Source organism: Phocoena phocoena, chromosome 5, assembly GCF_963924675.1.
Source record: "Phocoena phocoena chromosome 5, mPhoPho1.1, whole genome shotgun sequence".
Taxonomy (NCBI): domain Eukaryota; kingdom Metazoa; phylum Chordata; class Mammalia; order Artiodactyla; family Phocoenidae; genus Phocoena; species Phocoena phocoena.
The window spans coordinates 28,563,006-28,582,604 of NC_089223.1; the positions used below are offsets into that span (position 1 = coordinate 28,563,006).

Genomic DNA, 19,599 nt, shown 5'->3' on the forward strand with positions numbered 1-19,599 from the left:
GCAATAAGAATAGGGAAAACATAATATGATGACTACACTAATAAAATATTTAAAAACACATTTTGAGAAACCATTTCCAAAAAAATGTGAGGTTCTAGAAATAAGAATCTTAACGTTTCTTTATGGCATTTATTGGTACTGGAACAAACCAAATTTAAGTCCAATGAAAGGAATTCTTGATACTATGTGATTTCAACTTCATTACGATAAAACAGATGTCGTTTGTAAAAAAAGGTCCAGTGAATGGTTCATCCAAAGATATTTAGTAATTATAGACTGACTTGTTGAAGTTCTTTGGATGTGCAAAGATGCTTGTCCTTTTTTCCTGTTGATACAGAATTAATCCATGGCCTATGTTAATCTATGTCTTTGGGTAGATAGGTTCAACTCTTAAGGTTTCAACATTGTATTGAAAATGCTATCTTACTTCTCATGATGAATACTGTTGTTTCATTTTCCTTTCTCTCATAGATTTAGCCACCAGCTTCCCAACAATCTGGATGTTAGCTCTTTTGAGTATTGGATGTCCACTGACTGTAAGACAAAATATATAATTACGTTAATAAATTTTAAATTATATGACAGAATGTAATATGCTTTTGAAATAATTTTAAAATATTATAGGAAATCAGTTATGGTTGTGCTAAAACAAAGATTTGACTTGGGCACATTTCCTTCAGGTGTATTGAGATACATTATATATCATACCACGAGATTCAGCAAGAATTACTGTTGGACCAAAGAGTTGAGAGGAAGGATGGCAGAATCTGGATTCCACCAATCTACAGCATACTTGAAATAAATAAATTAGATGCAACATATGTTTGACCGTAAGAACAACAGCATTGAAAATTTTTGCATTACAATGGAATCAGTTCTGATACTGATATTCAAATCAATACAAAGCACTATTTTTATAGATGGCTTGTACTTGATTCATCTTTATGTATAAAATGCCTTCAAATAAATAAAAAACATAGGTTTACTGCAGACACCATTTTAGACAGTACTAATTTACAGATATGGTCATATATTTTGCCTTTTAAGACCTATTGTTGTTATTAAACAAAAACATACCCAACTACAAAAAGACAGTTAAAGTTGTGAGAAGAACAATCCTCATTACTAACAGAAAATGAATGACTTGATGTGTTGTAAAAGGAGAAGCAGGGCATTGTTGCTTTCAGGTTTATCTATATTGCCATTAGATAAAGAGCAAGGCTTATAATAAAAAAACTAAATTAGACTACATTCAGAGTATTTATGAAATAATTAGTATTAGTAATTATCATTGCAGGTGTAATCATAGGGAAAGGCAATCACCAATTGATGTCCCAATATAGTAGTTATACAAGATAAGTGTGTTAGTTCTAAAGGTGAGATCTTAGGACTAAATGATTTCCTACTGCAAGTTTTTTGATAATATGCAATACCAACCATATATTTCATCAGGCAGAGAATAGCTGAAATACAGGATTACTCAAAGTAGGTAAAATAGAAGAAAAAGTGAATATAATGGTCCAAGCTCTTGTTCTTATACATTTGTGAGTGAATCCAAATTTAATACTCAATCTTAGTTTCCTTATTTTTGAAACAGGGATAATATCTATCCTGTCTGGTTGTTAAAAGGATCCAAAAACATATGTCAAGAGATATATGTGTAAGAATAATGTATTAATATTGACCCATCAATTATAAAATATACCACACTAATGCAAGGTGTTAATAATAGGGAACAGGAGGAAGGGGTTGCAGGTGAGGGGGTATATGGGAACACCCTGTACTTTCCACTAGTATTTCTGTAAGCCTAAAATTCCTCAAAAACATAAAGTCTATTAGTTAAAAATGAAGACATGTGCCTGACAATTCATTAAGTATTCAAAATATAGTTGCTGTATTATTATTATTTACACTATGAAGTTATAATATATGTAGGCTTTATAAAGAAATTTCACTAATAATTGTGTGAGATAATAGCAAATGTATATATATTGGTCTCTGACCCCAGTTCCTGGCACAGAACTCTTAAAACGCTTACAATTTCCTAAGTGATAACAGCACTGGGAGCATCTTTTGCTCTAATGAGGTGACTCTGGGTGGGCTACTGGTTGGGGGCTGGTCACCAGAAAGACCAAGCCATGATTAAAAGCTTGGAACTTTTAGCCCCCTCCCCCCAACATTTCTCCAGGGAGGGACAGGGGCTGGAAATGGAGTTAATGGTCCACCATGCCTATGTGATAAAGCCTCAATAAAAATCCCAGGGGTTTAGAAAGCTTCCAGGTAGATGAAAACATCCTTGGACCAGAAGGGTGATGCCACAGGGACAGAAAACAGAAGTACAGGACTCTCCCAGATCTCACCCCACTTATCTCTTCAACTGGCTATTCGTTGGTATCCTTTAATCCTATCCTTTAATAAAATGGTAAATATAAGTAAATGTTTCCCTGAGTTCTGTGAGCTTCTCTAGCAAATTGATAAAACCTGAGGAGGGAGTTATGGGAACCTCTGATTTGTAGCCAAGTTGGACACAAGTTGTGGGTAACTTGATAACCTACTACTTGTAATTGGCATCTGAAGTGGGGGACAGTCTCCTGGAATGGAGCACTTAACCTGGGAGATCTGACTGGCATCTGACGCTCTCTCCAGGTGGATTGTGTCAGAATTGAGTAAAACTGTAGGACACCCAGCTAGTGTCAGAGAATTGCTTTTTGATGTGGGGAAAAAACAAAACTCACACATTGGAATCGGCAACCAGAATCTTAGTTGGTGACCGGAAGTGGGACTGGGAGCAGAATCCTAAATTGTATAATATATAATTTCATAAATATTTCAATTAAATAAAGGATCATTAATTTTAGGAAGGATAAAAATATAAGTATACATGATATATTTTAACCCTTCAAAGTAAATATTCTCGACCTACATTTTTGTCATATGGCAGAACAGATTCAGAGAAAAATCTTTTTGATTAAAACAACTCAAATCCTGCATAAAATATTAAGTGTATTTTAACTGTATTGCTAAACTGGCAGAGAAGGAAGAAAATGCAAAGGCCAAAAAAAGTAAAATCAGTAACCTTAGTGAATATTTGAGTGCTAAAGCCAGTTTTTTTTTTCTGAGGTTTTCTGCTGAGCCCTGGATATCTGAGCTTCAGCTTGTGAGGGGAGTGGGGTCAGGAGGTAAAGCATAAGGTTCACTTGAAATGGGAAGCCTGGCATGAGACCACTATGGAGTGCGGGGCCCCAGAGGGCTACACAGCAGAGTAGGTGGGATAATATCACAAAATAAAGAGAGAGAAGGAGAGAGAGAGAGAGAGAGAGAGAGAGAGAGAGAGAAAGAGAGAGAGAGAAGGGCATGGAAATGAAGGCAAGGGGAGAGAAGAGAAAACTTCAAAGAAGAGGACAGCAAGGAATCTTTCCCTTTTCCATGAGCCTGGGTAGATGGAGCAGAGCCTCAAAGCTACCATTGTTTGATGCCCTGGTTCATGTCAACTGTGTGGTCCAAAATACCTTAAATAAATTTAGAATTTGTTGGGCCCCAAGAACAAATGAAAAACCCTCTCTAGAGGAAAGCAACTTCAACCAAGGTCTTTAAAATATGTCATAGAAACATATTTTATTAAACCCTTATATGTTACAATCAGTTTTAAATAGAAAAGCAGGTTCCAAAGCAATATCTACAATGTGATCCCAGTTTTTAAAAAAGTTATATGCATAGGAAACCATGTACAGTATTAAATACCAAAATATTCACAGTGGTTGGAATTATAATTTAGCTTTAGTTCTTTTCGCTTATCCATATTTTTGACAGAAGATATTATTTATGCAAAATAACAGTATTAGAGATGTTCAAGTTTCTAGATTGGAATATATGGTAGAAAGTCATTTTTATTGTAGATAATGAATAATCAGAAGTTAGATCTTTGTTGATAGTCAATAATTAGAATAAATGATTTCAACTTGGGAAAATAATCAAATAAAAATAGATAATATGGTTAATATTCATTTAATAGGCTGTATTTTCAGAAAAGGGATACTAAATTTTCCTCAAAGGCTCAAAGTAAGCTTTTGTCCTCTGTTTTCTTTTAAACCATCTCTATGTTTTTATGTTCACAAGTCTATTTTATGATTTTTCATGCCATTTCCATGACCCACTCAAGGTTATATATTGTATTTTTCTACACTATTGGCTACTTCCTGTCAGTGCTTCAAAATGAATCTTTGTAGAGCAACTTGGAAAGAAAACAAGCACAGACTGTGTTAGAACATAAAATACACATTTAGGTCGTTGAGTATCTATTGAGTGCTATTTGTTCAGGTTCTTGCTAAGGGCTATGAGGTGATATAAAAGGCACTAGCTGAGACCTTTTTGGGTCTTCATTTCCTAATCCAGAAACAATTTAATAAACAAACAAACAAACAATTGCAATTATTATGCTACTCATAGACATTTAGTTTAAAAAATGAAAGTATCTACCTAATGCGGTATAATGGCCCTGCCCACCAGAAGATTATCATAGTCAATACAAAGCAAAAATATAGTCCTAGATGACGAACAATTAAGGACATATTTAAGTAGTTACATTTGATGCTCATATGTTGCAGGGATCCAAATTTGAACCCAAGTTTTGTGCATCTGAGTATTTCAAACAGAGTTACGTCCACGAAGACTGGCTGAATAAATCCTCTAGAGATCTCTCTGCAAAGAAAGACCAAGAAATCTTCTTGGGGAAAAAATTCTTAATGTGAGAAGAGTGAGCTGAATATTTTCATCTTGGTCCAATAAGATGATGGCTGTTGGCAGGGATGAGTGGTTTCATGTGCTCTGAGCTGCCTCTTGCTAAGATGATTTTGCCTTGACTCTGCACTCCCTTCTTCCCCACCCTCCCACCCCGCCAAAGAGATTCTGGCCTATAGCCTTGTGAAAGGAAGACTCAAATGAGAAAATAATGGAGCTGAAAAAGCTATTTTCCTATACCATGTTCTCGGGATACTGAGAGAACAGGGTATCAGTGCTCTAAGATTAAGGGAACTGGGTTACAAAGGCCAGGAGAGCGATGGGCTTTTCCCTTCAGCAGGTTGGCTTAGGCCCATGTGGAATCCACACACCATGGCCTGGACAGGTGCTAGTGGCAATAGCAGCAGCAAGACACCTCCATCAGGCTTCCTGAGCTTTGGAGTGACAACAGCAGACAGCACTGCAAGGGGGTGGGTGCGAGGGGGGCGAAATTTCTATGTTGTAGCTTAGAACGGTGTATTTATGAGCACAAGTGAGATATCCTAGGAGAACTTCTAGAAATAACTGCAGCTACCGGGATTGCTTTCAAAGAGACCAGAAGTTGCATAAGAGTAGGTAGAAAATTCTATGTGCCACTATTTTTGTGATTATGTATGTAGTTGGATATTGTTTTGAAATATTAAAAGTTTGCTTCCCACTCCTCACTATTCCTCTCTCCTGACTCTGCCATTCAAGCAATAGTAATGGATTCCTTGAGGGTGACTGAAAATAATCACCTCATTCCTGACACATATCAATTTTGAAATAAGGAAAAAATTATAAAAGCTAATAAATATTCTATCCTTGAGTTTTAAATAATCAGCTCCCTCTTGTAATCTGTAAAAAAAATGGAAAACATATAGTTATTTAATAACCATAGCTATTTTAAATGAGATGAATAATTTTGTGACATTCCATATATGCATTACCCTCAAGCAGGAAAATCCTAGAACAAAGCATTTCAAGAAGAAGGTTTTCAAACATAAAGCAACAGCAATATTTTCTAAAGGAAGACTTCTACTTGGAAGAGTATGGCTTTGCTCAGAACGTACAACATTTGGGGGATTCAAGAAACTAGAATCTGAAGAACTTAGCATATGGAGCCATGTGGTAAGGAAGATTGTGTGATGACAGTGAGAACCCTCTCCGACTTACAGAATTGGACTAACAGACTGGTGGAGGAATGAAAGAGGAAATACTGATGGACTCTTGAGAAAGGGCCAGGCACCCTATGCCCTTGTATCTTGCCCTGGGGGAACAGAAAATGGGAAACCTCAATGATAGAAAGCACATATAGGTTGTGGAAAAATCTGGGAGTAAAGGGGTTTTGTTGAAGGGGGCTGCAAACCCCTTAGAAAATATCATGTCGCCAATATGGCACTGCAGCAATAGCTGTGGGCAGTGCCTAGGTGATGGCTCTGCAGCCTTACAGAACAAATCACAGCCCGATGCGATGTGAAGAGAGCTACTGAGATTCAGAGCATCCCAAGGGGATGTGAGAATTCTGAGAAGGCTGTCTGACTGAAGGATGCCTAAGGTCAGGATAGGGAGCAAACTGAGTATATGAACTTCACTACTGGGGCTGTGGCAGATATTAAAACTGCAGGCCAGTGAATGGCTCCCGGGGTCCAGGTGGCATGATTCACACCACAGGTGGCCAGCAAGGAGAAGAGGTCACATTGAGACTGTCTCTCACAAGATGAAGGAAATGAGAGAGCAGGCCTGTTATAAATGGGCTCCTGACACAAAGTAAGTAGGAATAAAGGACAAAGTTAGAAGGCACAGGTAAACAGTAAGATTAGCATAGAATCACAAAAGATAGAAAAGGAGCTTATAGAATATAGAGATGAAAGAAATCAGTCTGGTTACTAATAGGGAAATGTTTTCCACGTGAAAGACTTGACTCTACATACTGTGCAACCAGGAAATACAAATTTCATCAAAAGTGATAACTCATTGAACGGGGTGGGGGGAAAAGAAGCTTACCTAAGTAACTATGCAAAACAGTGTTTTGACTGGAAACTGGAGGCTAAAGACAAAAAGCAGATGGATAGACACAGAAGGATAGATACTGAAATAATTATAACTATGTGTACAAACAGGGGTTTGTATTCATATACATATATTTCCTAGAGCTGTCCACTGAGAGAGCCTGGGAATAGTGATACCTCAGTAGCAATGAGCATATCTAGTGCTCAGATTTTGCATTTTGAAGACTATTCTCCAATAAAAGGAACCAAGACTCCTTGGAGAGATGGTTGGTTCTCTAGGACTAGGGCAGATAATACAAGATGAGTCTGCACAATCTTGCAGTGCCAAAGGAAGCATTCAAAAACCGAAAAGGTAGGGCTTCCCCGGTGGCGCAGTGGTTGAGAGTCCGCCTACCGATGCAGGGGACACGGGTTCGTGCCCCGGTCCGGGAGAATCCCACATGCCGCGGAGCGGCTGGGCCCGTGAGCCATGGCCGCTGAGCCTGCGCCTCCAGAGCCTGTGCTCCGCAACGGGAGAGGAAACAACAGTGAGAGGCCCGCGTACCGCAAAAAACAAAACAAAACAAACAAACAAAAAAACCCGAAAGGGTAAAGTAACGTTAAAGAGACTCAGGAACCAACCTGAAAAAGCTCCCAAAGTCTAATGCTGGAATAATTTGAGCAACAACAACAGAATAATGTAGTTTTAGATTATAACTCATAGTAGGAAATAAATATGTAGGAAAGAAATATTTATAAGTACATATTGATATAAATGATTGAACAAAAGGGGAGAAAATATCTAATAATTCTTAATAATTTATGTCGATACTCCCACCTCCAAGACAAAAGTTGAATTCCTCCATTCCTCCCCATTCCCTCCCCCAGTGTGAGCTGGACTTAGATATATGCTTTCAAAAAATAGGTTGCAGAAGGTGGGTGGGAGGAAAGTTACTTTATAGTGAGTGGAGAAACCTGACAAATACTACCTTGGCCAGGTGATTAAGGTTAATAGCACTGGGGATAAGTCATATTGATAGCATGTTCCTGCTGATATGATGTGGTGAGGAGGGCACTTCACCTCTGACATTCTTTCAAAAAACGTATAATCTCAGCATTTAAAAAAACAATAACAATGAGAATAACAGCTGTCATTTAATGTACATTCATTCTGTGCCAGGCACTGTGCCGAGCACTTTACTTATCTTACTTTCTCTTTCCACCAATACCTGATGCTATCATGATTATTATTATAGGAAACTAAGACTCATATCAGTGACATGTTTCAATGGATAAGTAATTCTTGATCTACATATGGACTGCAGAACCTTTTATAACAACTCATTGGAAACCACAGCACTCTATATATATCACTTATTTTTAAAGCAGGTCTAAGTTATATTCTATTATTGCTTCTTTTTTTATACATTTGTCCTGTATCTTCAAAATATCAATAATTCACTTCTTTTTCTCAGTGCACTGATCTCTATGAGTGTGTCTTGCAGATAGATGAGTGTTCAATAGATAATTTTGATAATGCTTATTTTTGTTTTATAAAAATGACATCGTACCATGCATATTTTGCTTTCTTCACTCAAGAAGGATTAATTCACGGAAATTCCTTCAAGCTAACTAGTATAGCTTAATTCATTATTTTAAGCGGTACATAGTATTTTGTGATATGAATAGACCATAATATTCCTCTACTGATTAATGTTTACTTTGTTTCTCAGTTTTTCCAAAGAAAAATAATGTTAAAATAAGCATGTTTGTTTATTAGGTAGTGGTTTTATTTCTGTGTGATAGATTCTCAAGATGGAGTGCAGAAACACAAGTATACACATTTTTAATTTTAATTGATATTGTCAAGGTGCTTTCTAAAACACTGTAAAATTCATATTTCTACCAGCAATGTGTGATGGTACTTCTTTGCTCATATCCCAGCCAACAATAGCAATTATTTTGTTTTGTTTTAATTTTGGCCAATCTAAAAGCTGCTAATCTGAGTTTCCTCATCCACTAGTGACTTTGAGCATCATTGCATATATCCAATAGCTGTTGGATTTTTGTTTTGTGAATGGTTTCTCTACATTTTTTGTCTATTTTGCTATGATTGTTCCCTTGTTCCCGATTTTAAATAGCTCACTGTATTAAACCTCTGCCTTCAAAAATGCAATTCCACTCCAAATCAAATTTATTTTTAATTTTTTTTGAATTTTATTTTATTTATTATTTATACATCAGGTTCTTATTAGTTATCTATTTTATACACATCAGTGTATTCATGTCAATCCCAATCTCCCAATTCATCCCACCACCACCACCCCTCTACCACTTTTCCCCCCCTTGGTGTCCATACGTTTGTTCTCTGCATCTGTGTCTCTATTTCTGACTTGCTAACCCGTTCATCTGTACCATTTTTCTAGGTTCCACATATATGCATTAATATACGATATTTGTTTTTCTCTTTCTGACTTACTTCACTCTGTATGACAGTCTCTAGGTCCATCCACGTCTCTACAAATGACCCAATTTCGTCCCTTTTTATGGTTGAGTAATACTCCATTGTATATATGTACCACATCTTCTTTATCCATTTGTCTGTCGATGGGCATTTAGGTTGCTTCAATGACCTGGCTATTGTAAATAGTGCTGCGGTGAACATTGGGGTGCATGTGTCTTTTTGAATCCAAATCAATTTTTTAAATAAATTTGCTTATGCTGTTTTTTCATAGAAAAGTTTTGAAAGTTTTATGTATAAGCAAGGTCATTTTTCTTTTCTTCTGTATTCTTTTTGAGTATTATCTTTCCTGATCCTACCTTAAATATGTAGTTCTCTAGATTTCCTATCAGATTTATTTAGTTAGTTAGTTAGTTACTTAATTATATACCTATTTATTTATTTAGATGGTTGTTCAGCTTTCTCAACTGCCTCTTTTAGTATCTATTGATATCATATGATTTTTTTCTCCCTAAAAATGTTGATGTAATAAACTATGGGAATAGAATTCTTAATTCTTAATATGGTATCATCCTTCTGTTTGGAACAGAATGTTTAATCGATGGCTGGGACAACTTACTTGTCTCCAAGTACTCTGTACTCATGACTACTAAGGCAAAGAATGCCAACTTCTTCCACCCTGTCAGAAACTGTTTTGGATCTTTCAAGCCCAATTACAAGAAATCAACTCTTAGTAAAAGCCCTTCAGCCAGGTTTACATAAAAGTGACCTGGGCATCTTCCATGAGCTGGTTCTCATTCTCTGACCAGTGGCTAAGCAATGAGGCTTTGAAGCAAAGACGTTAGAGATGAAAATACAAGAGCAATTCTAGAATGTTCAAATAGAAATCCTTCATATTTCTTTAAGGGGGTGATAGAAAAAGACAAAGTAACACAAGCGTAAGACTTTAGAATATATGTAAAACACACAAATAAGAAATTTCTCTGAGTTGATGTAGATCCTAACATTCCAAACAAATACATGAGATTAACTTGAGGAGGAGGCCCATCTAGAAAACACATTTTTAAATCCTAGGAAAAAATGTGTACAAATGCATTTTACCCCAGATGTTCTCCATAACTTAGTATATCTCTTGACCTTCCTTGGTTTTCCATCTCCTTGTCATAAAATGAACATGGTATGGTATTATTACAAAAATCCACTAGGAAATACTCAAGCAAGTGCTTCATTATTTATTTTAGTCTATATTAGGACAATAGCATAGTGAAGATTCAAACTGCTGAATTGCCTCTGAGAAGAAACAATCACAAGAAAATTAAAGTGTTCCAATATATGTGTACACTGGAAAAGAGCAAAGATGGTTCAACCATCTGTGTTATAACCTACGGAGCTCTAACTGAAATCCAATTGATCTTAATGGGATTTAGCTAAGGACAAACAAAGCAGGATGGTCAATATCTCACCAGGAAGTGATAAAAATTCTTGTGACATTTTTAGCACAAAGCAAATTTGGGGATCAGCAAGAACAGAATTCAAATACTGGCACTACTAACTTAGCGCCTCTGTGTTCTCAGGAAAGATGAGCTTGCCTTTCTTCAACTGTAAAATGAAGATAACAAGAGGACTTAACCTAAAAGGATTAGCATAGGAATTTAATGAGAAAATGCACACAAAGCACTTGATTTAGATTTGAATACATCATAATTTCTTAATAAATTTTAGCTGTTGTTATTGCCCTTCTCATTTTTTTTTTCAGTCATCCTCTACTGAGATGGAGATTAGTTTATCAGCATCTGCCCTAGTATATATTTATTTATTTATTGGGTATATTGAGGTTAAAAAAAAAAGTGTGTTTGCTATGTGAATGGAACTTCCAGACAGGCAAACAACCTCTTCCAATGGACCACCAGTTTGTTTCCTCTAACCTTTTCCTATATATTCTCTATTTACCACTGATGCGCCTACATTCTGATGTGAAGACAACTGAAATGTACAATTCTTTCTCCATTCTGATTGGGTTTCAATATACAACACTAGCTCTCCTGTCCACACACATTCCCCAAGTTAAACTCTGAGGAATAGAAATTTCATTTTGTTCAATCTTCTTCGATTAATCGGATAGATAAATCTATCTGGTGTGTATAAGAGATCTACCAATGCACAGCCCAACCTTCCTGCCCTCCCACCTCTCCCTTCTTTTATGAGCAAAACTTGGAAATATTGAAAGACTCAGGCTGGTAGAGTTCCACCAGTTTCCTTTTCCCAGACCTTGAATCTAGGCAATGACAACTTCTGAGCAAGCATATTTATTAAGGTATTTAATCCCTTTCCATACAGGATCCACATCTGTGGAAAGGCTGAAAACAGGGTATGTTCAAAGGGTAAATTCGCTCACAGTTATACTTTACCACTAGATGGCACTCTTTGTCATATCGAAGCAAATGTGGGGTCACTGCCTACTACCAAAATGCTCTGCAGTAGGCACTTGGCCTGCACATGAGAAACATCTAACAGTAACAATGACTTTGTCACACTGGAAGCAAATAATAATTTCCAATGTAAGACCAAGTCTGGCCTTGATGAGGATAGGAAAATCCAATTATCTCCACCAACAAGAACCTCATTTAATAGGTACCCACCTCCAATGGGCTGAAGGCTACCTGCAGTGTTTCTATCTCCAAGAGTATCCAGCTTTCCACACTCCATCATTCCAGAGGCTTATGGAATCACCTTTTACCCCCACAGACTGTGCTGTCACTATGGTATCAGACTGTGGTGTCACTAGCAAGAACTCAGATGGGCTTCCAATTTTGTGATGAAAACCAATACATCTTTACCATGTAAAACTCCTATGTAAACATGATCCAATTGTTCCTGATTCTCCAAGATTCATTCTACTACTGCTGACAGGTCATGGAAGTTAATTTTCAGGCTGAAAATAGGCATTTTTCTTTCTCAAAGATGCACAAGAACTGAACAGATAAATTCCAGCAACAGTTTTTCAGTAAGTCCACCCCAGAAACATTTTTGTGGAGCCGAGGTCATGAAAAGACCCCAGTTCTAAGCATTCTACATCACACTTAACATTTTGTACTTACAAAGAAGCCCATCCCTAGAGATTTAGTGGCATGTTCTAATCATGACCAAGTCCTTTTTCTCTATTTGATGCTTCTTATGAATTTCCCAAGTTTAAAAAAAATTATTGTAATTATTCTGAACCAAGAAAAAAACTTGCTTAATTGCAAGTTCCACAGCAGTGGACACATTCTCAGAGGCCCAAGTTTATCTGACATGAACACTCTCTGAACAGAAGAATTTTAAACCCTTCAAAAATTAGGTCTCCATTGAGACTTGGTTAAAATTCATGTCCAATTGAAAATTTTAAAAAGTACTTCCTTAGGCTTCCTTAATCTAGTAAATTTATATGGTGCTGAATAGGTTTTCTTCTCTTTCTGGCATTTCTTGCCTTAAGTAGGTCATCCTAAACACAATTGTAATTAGCACAAGTTCAGTTTCATGGATGTCTCTCTCCTTTGCAGCTCCCTTTGACCAGAAAAAAAAAAAAAAAATGGTGAAATGTACTCTTGGCTCAATTACAGAGTAATTTTAATGCTGAGCACAGCAAGTTGGGTTTAAAATTCTAGATTATAGATCCCACAATGTTACCCCAATATAATTCAGGGGTTCATGTGATCTCATTTCTGACATAATCTAAGGTAATGATAAAGAATTCTAATTTTTACTCATCATAAGAAAATGCCCATATACACACTACTATTCAAGATTTGAATCTAGCCGGTCAACAGACTTTGTACTTTTGCCTTTTGTCTGAATGTTAATTATTTGCATACATATTTAACTGAGATATATATTTATATGGTACACAAATATTTTATGCACATTATGATTTTAGCTCTAGGAATTTAAATTTAAAATAATTATACAGGCATTTATAAACAACTTCTATTCTCGGATCTCGATTCTGTAGTGGATATTGTGGATTGATTCCTCCCTTCAACCTTCCACCTAGATCTACAGCAACCGGAGATACAAAAACTGTATTTCTGAGATGGCCTTGAAACTGACTCTGGATGTTAATTGGCTTCTACCAAATAGCTACACTTTCGTAAGATTTGGAAGGCAAAGTGATGTGGAGACCATCTTTCTACCCTTTTATTTCTTTTCTTTCTGCTAGTAGATAAGGTCAAAGAAAGGCAAGTTTGTTCTGCTCAAGTGTTCCAAAGACTCTACCTAAACTCCTGGGTGACTAGAAGTATTTGCAGCAGCAGCAACAAAAACATCTTCATGACTTCACATCCTGATTTCCGAAACAGCTACTGGGATGTGTTCTTGTATTCATAGCTCCAGTGGCAGCCACCAAGATGGTAACTTCCCTGGTGGGTCAGACCTTCATTGCTCTGAGAGTCACTCCTAGAAATCCAAACTAGAAACCGTCTCTTCACCATTCAACAATTTTTTTACAGGTCTTGTTTTAAAAATGTTATTGAAGTATAGTTGATTTACAATGTTGTATTTAATTTCTGCTGTACAGCAAAGTGACTCAGTTATACATGTATATATTATTTTCATATTCTTTTCCATTATGGTTTAACACAGGATATTGAATCTAGTTCCCTGTGGCATACAGTAGGACCTTGTTGTTTATCCATTCTATATATAATAGTTTGTATCTGCTAATTCCAAACTCCCAACCCATCCTTTCCCCACCCACCCCCCTTGGCAACCACAGTCTGTTCTCTATGTCTGTGAGTCTGTTCCTGTTTTGTAGATAGGTTCATTTGTGTCATATTTTAGATTCTACATATAATAATCATATGGTATTTGTCTTTCTCTTTCTGACTTACTGCGCTGAGTATGATAATCTCTAGGTCCATCCATGTTGCTGCAAATGGCGTTATTTCATTCAGCACTTTTTAAAGTATTAATTTTTGGCATCAAATCAGTTTCTTCTTAACATTTCTAGTGTGCTTTTCATTTCCTGTGCTGAGCCTTGACTGATAAAGTATTCATTGTCTGAATTGTATTACTGCTGTCTGGTAAAAGTTCTTGAAGCTGATGCCTTTTAGAGACTGTGGAGCTGCTGCATCTTGCAGTTTTTTCTTTTCATGCATTCTGGTCCATCGTCCTCACCTAGTCCTCCTTTCCTTAGTAACCCTGTCCACTCACTACTTTAGAACCATTTATGAAAACTATTTTGTCAATCAAGCTTAATTTATCCCTTGGTTCCAGTGTAGGAATGTTAACATAATTTTGAAAGAAAAAGAAAATTCAGGAAATAGAATGTTTGTTTTAAGGCATTTAAAATGACAATGTTCTGAATGAAGGGAAGTTTTGTTTGTTTCTTTTTCTCTTCTCTGGTATATTGAAACTAGGAAATATGTCCTGATCCCCAGCTCCTGCCACTTTTTTTTTTTTTTTTCACCACTGCTGCTACATCCTTTGCTGCTGCTACTATTGCTGCTTCACCCTTGCCCTGAAAATTCAGTTTCGAAAAGTAGTGTAGGTACTGTACTTGATATTTTGCATTTGTCACAAAATAGAAATGTTTTCAAAATATGTATGTATAAAAATTAGTGGTCAAGATCATGCCAAGGCCCTTGCCTCTGCCACAGTTTTGCACAAAATCCTTTGTGCTGAAAATCCCATCTTTAATTTATTTTATTTTTTTTAGGATATTCTTTATGAGCAAAATTTAGTCTAGGAATAGCCACTAAGGAAGTCCCAAATCCGGGAGATTGGGATTGACGTATATATACTGATGTGTATAAAATGGGTGACTAATAAGAACCTGCTGTATAAAAAAAGGAAGTCCCAGATCCATTCAGTTAAAAAGCTCAGTAAGTTCATATCAAACAATAAATATTGGTACCAGAGCACCTTGCTGAATTTGTTCTCAGCTAAACACTAAAATAAATACCATACATATTTATATGTGATGGTTGTTGGGAAGACTATCAGAAGGGTAAACAACATTTGGGGAAACCATCCGCCATTTGTTTCCTTGTACCTGACCCAAAATATGTTCAGCTGGTATTTGTGCTACTACATAGATGGGCGCCTACAGCCCATCTGATACTTCTGCTTTCATCTTCTTTCTCTGAAGAAGGGAAGGAAGAGACAGAGAGACCAAAAACTATGCCCAAGTCCCAAAATGCCATGGCCAAACCAGAGGAGTATCCTAACAAAGGAGAAAGTCCTTGTCAACAGGAGCTAAGTTAGCTCCTACTCTTTGGTTTATGGATGGCAAGGATTTTGTAGAAAAAATGAAAAAAAAATTAAGTAAAATACAATTTCCTCTCTCAGATTATTTCAAACATTAGTTTGAAAGTTAATCGGGTTAATGCACTTCTGTGGAAAGAACTGGGACTTTTTGCACTCTGGTTTCTTTCCAGATCTTTTACAAAAACATAAACACAATTCCCATTTACATCTTCTTGCTATTCCATTGTGTTTTTCCTAAATCTTATAATTCATTGATTCTTCCTCCCAGTTTATGTCTCTTTAAATTCAGATTGGAAGTATGGAATTTCCTTAGCAAATAGTATTAGATGCTGCAAGATTATTTTAATTTACTATAAATAATCATTTAATGAAATAAGCAAACGTCTATTCCATTTTCATTGACAGGGCCAGAGGGTAATATTTGAGTATTTTGTTTCCAACAATTTATTATGAATATTTTCAAACATACTAAAACTGTGAATGAATTATACAATGAAAACCACTTAGATTCTACAATTAATAATTTACTGGACTTTATCATGTATCTCTCCATCTATCCGCCCTGTTTAAGGATTTTGTAATCAAATAATAGGAAGAATGAGCTGAAAAACATGGGCGTGACTGAATAGAAATCCCCTCACTCTTAATATTTTTAACATTTTGACTTTGCTTTTTCCTATCTAAACATTTCTATAAACATTTGGAGGATGTTTGAAATGAACACTGGGATTATGACTCATATCACAACGTCTTTGGCAGGTTTTCCCATGTTTTTCAATAAAGCAGGTTTTGTTGAGCAGTAGAGGAAGAAGGGTTATCTTTGAGTATCAGAGTAATATATAAAGCTCCTTACATGTCACGACTCTGCCCTCGATTTTTAAATAATGGGATTTTATAAAAAGACTGAATAAAGGACTCTAAAGCAATAAACTACGGAGAGATATAAGATGCTATTGCCAAAAACAGATAGCATTCAATTAGTTTTTTAAAGGCATTCTTATCACATCTACTCCTAATATTAGCTTTCTCAATAAACAATAGCCTGCTGCAATATTGCCAGGGTTGCCCAGCTGAGATGACAATGTGCAGTGACAGATGATAGGGACCATCTGAAATTGTTGATGTGATTCACAAATGGCACTCACTGGCCGCTCAGTCTTTAAGATCATTCAGTGACTCTAACAAGATATCAGATTAATATTTATGTGGTAACAGAGATAAGAAATGCATTTTCTGCAATAAAAAATGAACTAAAAATGTTTTGTGGGTTTATTTTCACTTACTTTTATCTAACTGAGCCTAATGTGTACATAAAAAACAATAAACAAAAATCTTTCTGCTTTTTAAAAAGGCTTTAAATATTGTGTGCCTATTCAAGACTCTAGTTAAGATTTTCAGCTTGTATTTGCTATAAATGAAGGGAAAATAGGTAGGGAAAAATATCTCTATGATTTAATGTAATCATGCCACCATTCACACTAGCTTATGTCAGTCTCTAATTTTTAAACATATGAATTAACACATTAAACTGCTGGGTCAAATTAAAGTTTAGAATAATATTTTATAATCTGTTCTTTTTCTCCAGAACATTGAAATTTTCTAGTTTTAAAATTTTAAAAATTCATTATTTTAAATCGTCTAACTAAAAATTATATTTTCAAGATATTTTGGCACATTGGTCAATTTGATAGGATTGAAACATTTGACCTTCTGAAAGGAAATGAAATATTATTTAGATTGAAATTTTTGTAACATTCCCAATTCAAGACACAAACCAACTGTTGGCTTATGATAAACAAAAAATTTCTTAACATTATCTGTGAGGCTCTAAAAGGTCTGGCCCCTTCCTACCTTTCAAGTCTCATCTGGAAGAATGTTCACAGGATTTCTAGGTAAGGCAATACTCTAGTTTTCTCTTACCATAATGAGCTGCTGCTTCTTATTCTTTTAAGGATTATTCTTCTCTCTGACTTGGTATCAAATTCTGTGCCTTGAAACCTCCTCTATCTTTATCCCCCTTCTTCCCCAGAACTATGCCCTTAAATATCATACATTTGTTAATAGCTATCAAATTGATATCTCCAGCTTCAATAGCTCTCTAAGCTCCAGATTTGATGTGAAAGGGGACCCTAAAGTCCACTGCATATCAAGGGTAAGAAAAATGAACCCTTTCAGTGATATCCTGGACTGACCAGAGAAGATTTTACATATCTCTTCCCAGTTCTCTGTTCAGTAACATCAAAGTTGGAGAGTCATAGGTATATATTCTGCCTGACATTGCTGCTGTTAAGAGTAATGTGTTATAGAGCAGAGGAAAAGAGATAGCAATGGGCAGAATAAAGCAAATATGCAAAGAGCAACAGTGCTAAGAGATCTTGTGTTTCAGGAAAGAGGGAGAGAAGGCAAGTTGACATTCCATAACCCATAATCCCATGTAGCATGGCTCTGCTGTCTGCAAATGGGTTTCATGTGCCTACATTCTGTTTTTTAAATAAACACTTTTTGCTTAAAAGTTCTTATTAAAAATTGCCGTTAAAGATTTAGTTGAGAAAAAAATATCTCACTAACATCAAGATATGGTACCAAATTGACCTCTTGCAATCACCACTTAGATGTGCATTAGTCATCTCGAAATTCACGTCTAAAACTGAACTGAATTTCCCCCAAAGCTGCTTCATTCACATTTCCTCTTCTTCCTCAGCTCAGCAAATCCAACATTTTTAGTTGTTCAGGCTAAAATCATTAGACTTTGACTCCTTTTCTCTCACATAACTATATCCACTCCCACTGCGTGTCCTGCTGGCTCTATCTTCTGAATATATTCAGAATCTAAATACTTCTCATCATCTCCATTGTCACCACCCTTTTCCAAGCCATTATTCTCTCCTGCCTGGATTATTGCAATAGCTCTTATTAGTCCCTGCTTCTGCCTCTCTCTGCCTCACCCTCCCACCCCCCAAGTCTATTTTCTACACAGCAGCCAGAGTAAATCTTGTCACTCTTCTGATCAACACTCCATTAAGCTTCCCATTTCCCTCAGGCTAAAAGCCAAAAACTTGATAATGACCCCTGCCTCTTTAGCCCTGTAACCTCCCCTCCAACTATGCACCTCTTCATTTATTTCCTTCCAACTACACGGGCTCCCCTGCTGTCCTGAAACACTCCAGACACTCTCCTTTTAGGTTCTTTGCCTTTGCTGTTCCTTTTTTTAGAATTTCTCCTCAATGATGCCCCTGGCACAATTCCTCACCACTTCAGGTGTTTGCACCTTCTACATGCAGATTTTCTTGCTCATTCCATCTAAATTGAAGCACCACCTACTCCCAGGACATCCTAACCACTTCTAGCCCCTTTCTGCCATACAGTTTACAACCATATAACACAGTGTGTATTTTATTCATTTTGTTTATTTTCTGTTTCTCTCCACTAGAATATAAACTCTTGGCTGGCAGAAATTGTTGACTATTTAGATCAGAGCTGTATCCCCGTGTGCCTAGAATGATGCCTACTATATAGTAGATGCTCAATAAACCTTTGAATAAATGAATGAGTGAATTCAGATAATAAATAAAAATACTTGTGGGGGTGAAGTTGGAAAAATGGCTGAATTACACAAACTATTTGCCTCCACTGCCTTAATTCAATGGAATATTGCCAACTCTTTGTTTTGTTCTATTTTGATTCTGCATCTGTGTAGAGTTCGTTTCCAAAATTTGGGGATGTATAGTAATTTAGTCAGGGAAAAAGTTGTTTCCATGGATGCCTGGTAAACTGATTACAATGAAATTGGCAGTGGGTCCTAGCTTTAATATGACACCATGCCATATTATAATTCTAATTTCCACTATAAAGTTTTTCTAGTGGCAGAATGGGTACTTTCCCAGGTCCTTTTTATTTTTTTTTACAAAACTTAGATAAAAAGCTCATGTTGTATTTGGCACCTGATCATTCACAGCAATCTTCTCAGATAAAAACACAGAGTCAGTGAGAAGAAAGGAAAAAAATCTCTTGCAGACCAGAAGGGAATAATCCCTTGCTATATGCTAATGAACCAACAATAAAGGCCCTATTATGTTATTGTTTTGAATGATATTGTTCACATTAAGTTTCAGTGATGCCAAAGGCAGAATCACCCAGAGGCTTGGATAC

At 36.3% G+C, this 19,599-nt stretch overlaps 1 protein-coding gene across 1 annotated transcript in view; it reads right to left on the reverse strand.

Moving 5' to 3' along the window:
* Window positions 1-430: 430 nt before the first annotated feature.
* IQCM (IQ motif containing M) overlaps window positions 431-19,599 on the reverse strand; it is a 351,685-nt gene continuing 332,516 nt past the window's right edge. The window contains exon 13 of the mRNA XM_065877201.1: window positions 431-534. Coding sequence (XP_065733273.1) covers window positions 431-534 — 104 coding nt within the window. The remainder of the gene's footprint in view (window positions 535-19,599) is intronic.